Raw genomic sequence first — 11,306 nt, 5'->3', positions numbered from 1 at the left:
GCGGAGCCAGTCGAGTGCCGGGCGGTTTCCAGGGTAACGGGAGCGGGGTCGGTGCCGGTACCGGGGTCGGTGCCGGGGCCGCGCCGCTCCCGCCGCTCCCCATGGCCTGTCGCGATGCCATTTCATGGTACCAGAAGAAGGTGAGTGCGGCGCGGGGCGGGCTGGCGCGGGCCCGGCCGTGCCCTCAGCCTCCTCTCCCCTCAGATCGGGGCCTACGACCAGCAGATATGGGAGAAGGCCGTGGAGCAGACCCAGATGAAGGTACCGGCGGCAGGGGCGGGGGGAGCGGGCCCCGCGCCCCTCGCCGCTAACTCGGCCGTGTGTTCCGCCCCGCAGGGCTTCAAGAACAAGCCGAAGAAAAAGGGGCACATCCAGCCCGATCTGATCGACGTGGACCTGATCAGCGGTGAGCGGTGCTGGCTCTGTTCGTTCCTCTCTGGGACAGGGATGGCACCAGGGAGCGCCTGGAGCTGGGTCAGAGCAGGGTTGGGTTGGATATCAGGAAAGGTTCCTCCCCCAGAGGGTGCTGGCGCGGCCCCCAGGCTGCCAGAGCTGCAGGAGAACACTGCCAGGGATGCCCAGGGTGGGATTGCTGGGGGTCTGTGCAGGGACTTGGCGATCCCTGTGGGCCCCTTCCAGCTCAGGACATTCCCTGGTTCTGTAGGTGCATCCCAGCTTTGTGCAGCGTGGGGAAGCAGAGCCTGCCCTGCTGCCAGGGGAGCCCCTGCTCGTGGGCACTGAAACCCTGAGAGCAGAGCAGGAGCAGCTCGGGGTGGCTCTGCAGGAGTGGTTGGGTGGGCAGGAGTGGAAGGGTCAGAGGCAGAGCTGTGAGAGAAGACAAGGAACTGCTGTAGCTGTGTCTGCTGGGACTGTGTAGCTTTGAATGGTGCCTGAAACTGGGCTGCTGTCACCCCCTGCCCAGCCCTGTGGCAGGGCTGGGGCTGCCCAAAGGGGAAGTCCAGCAAGGGAGCTCTTGTGATTCACAGTTAATGATGGCTCGTTTCCCCTTTAATTCCAAGGCTCTACCTTTGCCAAAGCCAAGCCTGAAATTCCCTGGACATCGCTGACGAGGAAGGGAATTGTGAGAGTGGTGTTTTTCCCCTTGTTCAGCCAGTGGTGGATACAGGTCACTTCCCAGCGCATTTTTATGTGGCTCTTGGTGCTCTACATTATGCAAGGTGAGGGAACAGGCTGTGCCATAAACCTTCTCCTGCAAGGAATGTGACATCAAAGAATGGATGTGGCTCCTGGGGAAATGGGTTAGGGGTGGACCTGGCAGTGCTGGGGGAGTGGTTGGACTCAGAGGGCTTAGCCAAGCTTAGTGAGTCTATGATTTTGTAGTCCATAACCTAAAGTGTGAGGATCTTGTCTGGAACCTGCTTAACGTGCATTTCACAACGTGTGGCACTAGTAATTGCAGAAATTAAATAATAATACAACAAAGCAGAATAAAAACAAATAGTTGAGACAGACTCTTTAATTTTTGCCTTGGTGCCATTTCCCCCTTTGCAGTCGTAGCAGTGGTGCTGTACTTCATGGTGCCTGTTGTGAGTGCCAGTGAGGTGATGGGACCCCTGTGCCTTATGCTGCTGCTGGGGACAGTGCACTGCCAGATCGTGTCCACGCAGGTGAACAGAGCTGCAGGGAGCAACGGGCTCAGCCGGCGCCGCAGGTGAGCACCAGCAGAGGGCCCTGGGGGGCTCCCAGCTGGGCCTGGATCCAGCTTTCCTCCCTCAGGTTGCTGCAGCAAAGATTCCCTCCAGATTTGTCCCTTGTGCCTTCCAGTGATGCTCTGACGTGCTGGGGGTATTGGCAGAATTTTTGTATCTGGAAGCCAGTACTCTGCATGGCTTCAGAAAAACAGCATCCTAAAAGCTGCTCAAATCTCATTCAGATATTTTTTACAAGTCCTTAAAGCAGCTTCTTACACCAACTTCATTCTCCTTGTCTTAAAACTCAGGAAGTTACGCAAGGCTGTGGGTGTGGATGGGAACAGTTGGTGCTCCCCTGACAGAGCCAGCAAGGAAGAGCAGTCTGGCTCTGCAACTCTGCTGACCAATTTATCCAGTCTGCTCTTCCAGAGGAGGTACGTGGTCCCTGCTGGGTTTGTGCTGCTTGTGAGCAATTTGGCACCTGGAGAATGAAGGCACAGCATGTGCTGTCACTGACATCCCCACAGCCTGCCAGTCTTTTTTTGACTTAAAACTTCCATGGTAATGTGGGAAGCTGATTCCTCAGGAATATTTAGTATGTCCTTATTAGATCATATAAAATTAGCCTGTATAAAATTAGATCGTGTGAAACCAAGTGTGAGATGAACTGCAGAATGTGGTGGAGCTTATTTTTATTTATCAGCTAAGTGACCTTGTTTGAGTGAGTGCTCAGATTATATTGCTGTTTTAGGTGATTTCCAAAAGCAATTGTGGCTTCTGGTTTGGACAGTTGACTCACTTAGGCACCTTCCTTCTCTAAAAGTAACTCAAGGAAAAGGAGGAGAGATTGTATGGGATAATATTTCATTGTTTTCTCCTGTTTTCCCAGGTGTTTTTCCTGGTGAGTTTCCAGTTCACAGATGCTTTCTCTTCATGAGGACTTTTTACCTTGTGAATTGCTCTTATGTTTTGTAAAATAAAAATAATGAAAAATTTCCCCTTAATTTAGAAGTTTTAGGATATTATTAGAGTTAAAAAAGGCATGTTGAGTGAGGGTGAAGCAGATATAAATCTTTTTAACATACTCAGCACACAAAGCCTGTCAGCCAAAGAAAATTATTTATCCCTTAGGTATCTTGTTTGATGCTGCACCTGTGTGACAAGGGAAGACCAGAATGTTTTACCCCAAAGAGTTTTTCGCTGGCAAAAGCATTTAATTGTATTTTCTCTCCTAGGAATAGAAGAGTAAAACTGGTAGCTGAGAAATGGACTGAAACAGAAAGTGCTGTGAGTGCTGTGGGTGATGGCATCAAAGCCAGACAGGCCAGATCTGAGCACAGGCTGCTGCACTCCAAAGAGAAAAGTAAACTTTCTGATGGGGAGAAGAGCCATCAGGTACTGCCAGGGGAGATCCTTTGAAATCACAGTTTCAGTGTGTTCTTTGTGTGCCACAAGTGGGTGGGTATTTAACTGCATGGTTTGGTCTAATACAAGATATTCCCTCCTTCTGCTGATCTTTGCCTGCATTAACCTAGAAACCCCTTTCTGCCTCTCACTGAGCAGCTGAAAAGGTGCTGGTACTTTCTTTTCATAATCATAGAATAGAATTCCAGAATAGTTTGGGTTGGAAGGAGTCTTAAAGCTCATTCCACCCCCTGCCATGGGTAGGGACAGCTTCCACCTTCTCTCCTTGAGAAGAGAGAAAGAGCTAAAGCATCGTGACCTCTCTTGAAAGCTTTGAAACATAAAGATTTTGGGAATTACTCTTGAGTTTCCTCTGGGCCAGTGGTGTGTCAACTCCACATGAAGAACTTGGAATAGATCCTGTGTGGAATTCTGTCATACTGTTCCATCCCACCTCCTCTCTGTGAAGGAGTTTGGTAGGGGCAGAGCTCGGTGTAGGGGCACAGCCCGGGATTTTGGGTTTGTTACCCCCCAGCTTGTAGATACATCTGGGCTTAAGGTGCTGGTAAGGCACAGCCAAGAGCTGCTGCTGCTGCATCCTCCTCTTCCTGCCCTTCCCCAGCTCCAAATCCACCCACCCAAAATTCTCTCTCGTTACTTCTGGGACAAGACAAGAGCAGGGGGGAGGAGTTAAAATCTGTGAAGTCTCTGATGCCAACAGAATTCTGGTTCTGTGGGGATCACGTGCTGCCTCTGCAGGCATTGAGGGCTGTGCCAGGGGGGCAGCTCTGCCCCTGAGCCTTTGATGGGACTCAGGCTGGTCCTTGGTGTGGCCTTGGCTGTGCATTTGCAGGAGGATGGCACCAACAGGGACGGTGTTTCTGATGAGCTCTCGAGCGAGGAGGATGCTGAGGATGCCGAGGCCGTGGCACAGCGGCTCCTGCTGCGCCCCAGCATGGAGGGGGCTTCCAGTGACAACAGCTACGAGGAGAAGAAGAGGAGGCCTCTGCTTTCTCTCAACCAGGCTGTCTCACAGGTACCCAGGTGGGATTAGTGCTGTTCTCCACACCTTGTTTTGCTGTGGATAATGAGGTGGTTTTCCTTTGGTCTTGGCAGGTCAAGCAAGCCCTGAAAGCTGCCAGAGACTCTGACAGTGTTGTGGAGTCTGAACTGGAATCCACATTGTACAGGCAGGTATGGCTGTAAAGTCAGGAGAGGGAGCTTTCCCAGGCCTGACAGGGGTCACAGAATCAGAGAAAGGGGTGGGCTGGAAGGGACCTTAAAGCTCATCTCATTCCAACCCCCTCCACCAGAACAGACAGTTATGAAATGTTTGTGCTTCAGAATCCTCAGGTGCAAGGTGTGACCTCTTCCCTCCCTGCTGCTTGGCAGCCTTGGAAACTTTCACAGTGTTCACAGTCCTGATTGTGCTGCTTTGTTAACCAAAGCACAAACTAACAAACAAACAAACAAATAACTAAGTAACTCTGTTGGTAGCAAAGGACAGTCCAAGCTACCTCTAATTGCTCCTGCAATTGCTGTTGTGGTTGGGAGGCAGTGCTGTGCTTGCAGCTTTTAAGCTAATAAATTTTGATTTTAAAATCACAGACTATCCTGAGTTGGAAAGGACCCACAAGGATCAAGTCCAACTCCTGTAATGAAAGAATAAATCTCTTCTGTGAGAATACACTCAGTCACTTCATTACTTTGGATTTTTGCCCCTACCTGAAAATAAAATATAAATATGTGAATATCAAGTAATAAATATGGAGATATATAAATTAATACAAAACATAAATAAAATATTAAAACAGATTATGCAAAAGGCATAAAAAAGAACATTTTTGTATTAAAATGAGTACATCAGTTTTTATTTTGTAGGTTGGGAATGGAGGTAGGGAATTAATGGGCTCTGTGTGGTATTTATATTATATATATTATATATATAATTATATATTATATATATTATATATATTATATATATATTATATATTATAATTATATTATATATATATATTTTATATATATATCTGTCTGTGTTTCTGGTGTAGAAATGCTTTTTCTCCAAACATTGTCTTAAACCATTTCCACCATGTGGGTGCAACTGGGAGCACTCAAAGCTGTGGGAAGCTGGGGGAGAAGAGGAGGAGGATGATGATGAGGAGGAGGATGATGATGAGGGGGAGGATGATGAGGAGGAGGATGATGAGGAGGATGATGATGAGGAGGAGGATGACGATGAGGAGGAGGATGACGATGAGGAGGAGGATGACGATGAGGGGGAGGATGATGATGAGGAGGATGATGAGGAGGATGATGATGAGGAGGAGGATGACGATGAGGAGGAGGATGACGATGAGGAGGATGACGATGATGAGGAGGATGACGATGAGGGGGAGGATGACGATGAGGAGGAGGATGACGATGATGAGGAGGATGACGATGAGGAGGAGGATGACGATGAGGAGGAGGATGACGATGAGGGGGAGGATGATGATGAGGAGGAGGCTGACGATGAGGATGATGATGATGAGGAGGATGACGATGAGGAGGAGGATGACGATGAGGGGGAGGATGATGATGAGGAGGAGGGGGAGGCTGATGATGAGGAGGATGACGATGATGAGGAGGATGACGATGAGGGGGACGTGCTGGTTGCCCAGTCCCCGGTGGGGCTGTGACCTTTGCCGTGCTGCAGGACCCCCGGGCGTGCCTGAGCGCGGCGCCGCGGAGCTGCGGCGGGAGCCGGCGGGACTCGGAGAGCACCCGGCAGGACTCGGAGACCGAGGACATGCTGTGGGACGATCTCCTGCACGGCCCCGAGTGCCGCTCCTCGGGCACCAGCGACAGCGAGGAGCGCTCCCGCAGGGACTCCCGCAGGGACCCCAAGGAGGACGTGTTCCAGCAGGTTGGTGATTCCCAGCCGGGAGCTGGGAGCGCTTCTCCCTCTTCCCCTGCCTTCCCAAGCGTGAGTGGCACACGAGGATGCTGTTGGTACAAGGTGAGCAGCCTGGATGAAGCCAGAGCCACACTGGAAATCTGAAATTATATCAGTGATTCATGGTCAAGTCTATCTCTCCCCTCTGCAGGGCTGCTTATCCCAAAACAAAGTATTTAACCCAAAATGGAATATCCCCCTCAATCCAAATGCGTTCTAGGCAAAGGTGTTACTTACAGCAGGACAGAAAGAGCTGAGCCAGCTTTTGCACTCCTCTCTCTTTTCTAGAACCATCTGTTTTGGCTGCAGAACACCAGCCCAGCATCTGCCAAAGTGAGTGCTCTGATCTGGGAAGGGAATGACTGCAAGAAGGTGGACATGTCCGTGCTGGAGATCAGTGGGATCATCATGAGCAGGGTAAGGGGGCTGTGTGGCATTGCAGCCTGTCCCTGGCACTTCAGAAAACAAGCACCAAAACCCCTGGAAGTAGCTACACGTGCAAATATTAAGGGCAGTGTGACACTGGTCCCTCCCCAGCTTCAAAGATGGTTGTCCCACGTGTTCTTACTGAAAAATTGCCTAACCCCCAGTTTAGGAGGTCTCTTGAAGACTGACAAGTGCTGATTATCTCTGATTGTCTCTGCAGGGTGCTGAAAGTGGGGGGTTGATTATTTGGCTGATTGGTTTTGGGTTTGGACTGAAAAGGGGGGGATTATTTTAGGCTCTGTCCTGTGAAGGGAAGGGGAACTGACTGGTTGTCTGAGTTGGTGCTACCACAACAACAGGCCTTTTCCTTGATGCAAACCCCAGGTAATCATCCCTTTTTTATTCCTGCTTGCCAGGTTAATGCCCACCAGCAAGGAGTGGGGTATCAAATGCTGGGGAACATCATCACCATCGGATTGGCCTTCCTGCCATTCCTCTACAGACTGTTCCGCACGGATAACCTGGAGCAGCTCTGCTCCATCTCTCTGATGGAGCTTCTGCACATCTTCTGTGGAGCCCCTATCAGCACCCCTGTGCTCATCCTGTCTGCCATCAACTTTCTGGAAAGGCTGTGCTTAACCTGGATGTTTTTCTTCATGATGTGTGTTGCTGAGAGAACCTACAAGCAGGTGGGTTTGAAAGGTGCTGGTGCCTTTCAGGAACCTGGACAGCAGGAATAAAAATGGGATGATGACCTTAAAGCTCATCTCATCCCAGCCCTTGCCAAGGTCAGGGAGGGGGGTCTGGGAAGGTTCTTATTGATCAGTCACAAATTATACCTGTCAATAGCATTCCTGACTCCCGTGTTCCCCCCTTATCTGTCCCCAAGGTCTTACTCTGTGCCCTCTCTGTTGCCCAGAGCAGCTGTGGCTGCCCCGTCCCTGGAAGTCTTCAAGGCCAGGTTGGACAGGGCTTGGAGCAACCTGGGAGAGTGGAAGGTGTCCCTGCCCATGGCAAGGGATGGAAAAAGATGAGCTTTAAGGTCCCTCCCAATACAAACCAATCTGGAATTCTATGAAAACATCTGCTGCTACAGGGCTTGAGCACTCAGGTCTCATGCTGAGCTTCCCCAGTGACTCTTTTTGCCAGGTACCACTGAGAATCCCAAGCAGTCTGTTCTGTTTGACACTAATTTATGGTGCTGGTTTTACCTTGCAGAGGTTTTTGTTTGCCAAGCTCTTTAGTCACATCACATCTGCTCGGAAAGCCAGGAAATACGAAATCCCTCACTTCAGGCTCAAGAAGGTGGAGAACATCAAGATCTGGTTATCCCTTCGCTCCTACCTGAAGGTGAGTCCTGATCTGGGGTTTGGCTATTGCAGAGTGCCAGTGGCAGTGGCAGTGCCAGCTGTTTGTGGTGAGTTTTGCCTGCACACCACACCCAGCCCTGACCCTGTTCCTTGTTCCTGCAGAGACGAGGGCCCCAGAGGTCTGTGGATGTTGTGGTGTCCTCAGTCTTTTTACTGGCTCTTTCAATTGCTTTTATCTGCTGTGCCCAGGTGAGATTTTAACCTTTGTGGTTTATAAAGTAGGAAAAACCCTTCCAAGTGCTGGAAGCTTTTCTTTCACCAGCCTGCAAAAGGCTTGGCTGAGACTGCCAGAGGGACAAGGAAAGGCACTTCATTGCCTGTTAGTTGGACAGAGGGAAGGGAGAGGAGGAACAAGGCTCCTTTTCTGAGCAGAAAGAAAAAAATATCCAATTCCAAGCTAAAGGCAGGTTAGAAATGAGACCTTTCCCTGTAAGCCCATCTCAGGAGTGACTTACACTTCCTGGGAAGAGCTGTCAGTGGCTGTAGAGCACACAGGGCTGGGCAGAGGAGGAGCAAGGGCAGTGCTTGTGCATTTGTCCCAAGAACAGGCACTTAGTCAGTGACATTTGGTGCTTTGTTTTCTCCCCATACAGGTTCTTAAGGGTCACAAAACCTTTCTGAGTGCAGCTTACAACTGGGAGTTCCTGATGTGGGAGGCAGCACTGCTCCTCTTCCTGCTGCGTCTGGCATCTCTGGGCTCTGAGACCAACAAGAAATACAGCAACATTTCCATCCTGCTCACTGAGCAGGTAATTCCCTTCAGCTTGTTCTCCCCTGGGCTTTGTGCTTTGTTTGGATATAATTATTGTATTTCAAACCAGCTTAAATACTGGAATCAAACTTTAAAATGTAGAGATCAACCCTTGTGTTGGCCAGAAGGCAACAAAGCACTGGTCAGCATGGGAGGGATGAGCTGGTCCTGTTGGGCCAGACTCAAACTCCAAAGTTCTAGATTATTTTGGTCTCTGGGTTCATGTGTGGTAACCAAAACAATTGGAAAAGAATGATGTTATCAGTGCTAAATTCACTGCCTCAGGAGTGACAGCAGACTGCAAAAAATGGCTCCAATTTCCCTTAGTTAGGAATCAGTTGGGGGCTGGTGCTGGAATATCAACCCCTGGCCTGTGGTGTCTGTCACAGATAAACTTGTACCTGAAGATGGAGAAGAAGCCAAACAAGAAGGAGCAGCTCTCTCTGGTGAACAATGTGCTGAAACTGTCCACAAAGCTGCTGAAGGTGAGAAGCTCTGCCTGAATGGCTGGGTTTTCTGGCAGCAGGGAGTTATGGCAATGCCCTTCCCTTGGCTCTCTGACTGAGTGCTCACAAAGGGGATTTTTCAGTGCTGCTGCAGCTGTGACAGGAGAGGGAGCAGCACAAGGCTACAGTGGGTAACTCTTGATGAGCAGTGGTTTAACTGAGTGCTGGGAACTCTTGATGAGCAGTGGTTTAACTGAGAGGAGAGGCTGGGGTGAGCACAGCTTCTCCTGCCCGCTCCAGTCTCATTTTCCTCCAGCAGCTCTGATGATGCTCCTCACTGCCAGCAGCAGGGAGGGGTTTGGGAAGGAGTGAGCAGAGTCTGGGAGTCCCCAGATTGGGCTGGGTGATTCTGCAGCCTGGAGTGTCAGCTCTGGGGCAGCTGGGGTTGCTGCAGAGCCTCTGGATTCAGCAGGAGATGTCTCTGGAACATTGGAAATTCAATCTAAGAAAGGACAGAGGCAGCCCAGACTGCTGGAGTGCCAGTGCTAAGCTAAAAGTCAGAGGATGAATTCTCTGTACTGGGGAGTGCTAATGGAGCCTTGTCCTGTCACTGCAGGAATTGGATAGTCCATTCAGGCTGTATGGACTGACCATGAACCCACTGATCTACAACATCACACGGGTTGTCATCCTCTCTGCTGTCTCAGGAGTCATCAGTGACCTGCTGGGATTCAACATCAGAGTAAGTGTCCCTGTCCCAGGCAGCAGAACAGCTCTGGGCTCACCCCTGGGGCCACAGCCCTGAGAGCAGCCTGGGATTGCACTGGGACCCAGACACCAGAACGTGCTGGGTGTGTCCCCACCTCCCTGAGCCAGGCTTGGGGGCAAGGACAGGGCTCCCTTCAGTTTCAGTTCCCTGCAGGTGAAGCTGTGAGAATCCAGGGTTCCTCCCTTTATCCTCCTGTGGCTGATCCTGAAACTGGAGCTCACTGAGCAGAGCAGGATGGGCAGGAGACACAGAATGTCACTTGGAGGTGAAGACCATTCCTGTTAGACTCAAACTCAGTTTCTTGTCTCTTTGCAGTTATGGAAAATTAAACCATGAACTGGCAGAACATCAGCCCCGGGCATCTCCACCAGCCACCAGAGAAGAGAACCAGCAGAAAGAAGAAAACTGACAGAAATCTGTAATTCCAATTTTTAAACAGATTTCCCAGTGTATGCATCAGAAGTTTTCTTTCTGCTTTACTGCTCTACAACATCCAGAGTGAACTGGTCTCATCAGTGATGCCATCCCATGGCATGCACAGAAAAACTGGATTAATGGGGCCCAAGGCTGGCAGCTGGCACTGAACCAGCAGGAGCTGGTGTGGGACATGAAGCACTAAAGCCATACAAGAGCTGCAGCTGGGGGGCACCAGTGGCTGTGCCTGGGGCCATGGTTCTGTAAAACCTGGACCCTGGGCATGTGGCAAGGAGGGATTCAGCCCTCCTGGCCCAGTCAGCCTTCCTGGGGCTGCACTGGAATATTCCAGGTGGGGAATCCTTTGCTGCACTGAGCTGGCTGTGCTGAAGAGCTTTTCTTTCCTGAAAGCTCTGTGTGCTCAAGGCTTTGCCTCCATCCTGAAGCACCCCAGGATGCACCAGGTGAAATCCCCTTCCCTGCTGCCAGCCCAGCAGCACCCAAACCCTGCTGGGGGTTTGCGCTGCAAAGAAATTATTGAGGACAGTGGTTACAGGAGAAAAACCTTTCAACACACACTACAGGCAAAGTGTTCATGAGCTGGAGAATGCTTTGCCACATCTGCTCCCTGGAATACTCAGCTCCATCCTGTCCTGGCTGTGACAGCAGCTCTGCTCCATGGTGGGAGCAGCTGGGGAGGAAATCTGGGGGGAAAAACCAGCTTTGACAAAGACTTCCTCAGGTTCATGTTCAGAAAGGTCATGGAGAGCAGGAAAACATTTGAAGGCTTCTGTAACATTACCCTTCACTGGCTCCAATGGCTTCTATTTATTAGTAGTGAAAAGAGCAAAAACTGAGGAGCTTCTCATTCCATCACAGGAGGGTGAAATGGCAGAAGAATTTTTGGTAGTAAATTGTTTACAGCTATTTTATCTGCAAGGAAAAGTTGTGAGATGTAAAAGGAGGTGACATTTTTATATAGCAAAATGTGCAAATAAACCTGCAGGACAAGCACTTCATCATTGCCAACGGTTTCTACAGCACCTGATGATTTTTATACCATCTTTTTAAACATCTGTTACTGGAATGGGGGGTCAAGGAAACATCCAATAATAAATTGCATTTGTTTTCCAGAA

General features: G+C 50.2%; 1 protein-coding gene across 3 annotated transcripts; it reads left to right on the top strand.

The window, feature by feature from the left end:
• The first annotated feature begins 22 nt into the window (after window positions 1-22).
• Window positions 23-11,306, top strand: PHTF1 (putative homeodomain transcription factor 1). Of its 3 annotated transcripts, XM_036398459.1 has the most exons (18): window positions 23-140; window positions 205-261; window positions 337-406; window positions 1,020-1,178; window positions 1,513-1,672; window positions 1,961-2,086; window positions 2,888-3,047; window positions 3,910-4,092; window positions 4,173-4,250; window positions 5,755-5,964; window positions 6,283-6,411; window positions 6,837-7,109; window positions 7,639-7,770; window positions 7,893-7,979; window positions 8,384-8,539; window positions 8,931-9,026; window positions 9,604-9,729; window positions 10,072-11,306. In XM_036398459.1, the coding sequence occupies exons 1-18, from the start codon at window positions 102-104 to the stop codon at window positions 10,090-10,092; spliced, it is 2,262 nt and encodes a 753-aa protein (XP_036254352.1). In that variant the 5' UTR covers window positions 23-101; the 3' UTR covers window positions 10,093-11,306. The 3 variants fall into 3 exon arrangements, with proteins under 3 accessions (XP_036254352.1, XP_054373268.1, XP_036254353.1); XM_054517293.1 differs by having other exon boundaries at window positions 205-406; XM_036398460.2 differs by lacking the exon at window positions 205-261 and having other exon boundaries at window positions 24-140.

Source organism: Molothrus ater, chromosome 25 (genome assembly GCF_012460135.2).
Source record: "Molothrus ater isolate BHLD 08-10-18 breed brown headed cowbird chromosome 25, BPBGC_Mater_1.1, whole genome shotgun sequence".
Classification (NCBI taxonomy): Eukaryota; Metazoa; Chordata; class Aves; order Passeriformes; family Icteridae; genus Molothrus; species Molothrus ater.
Note: the sequence above shows the minus strand (reverse complement) of the source record. Positions and strands in the feature narration are given on the sequence as shown.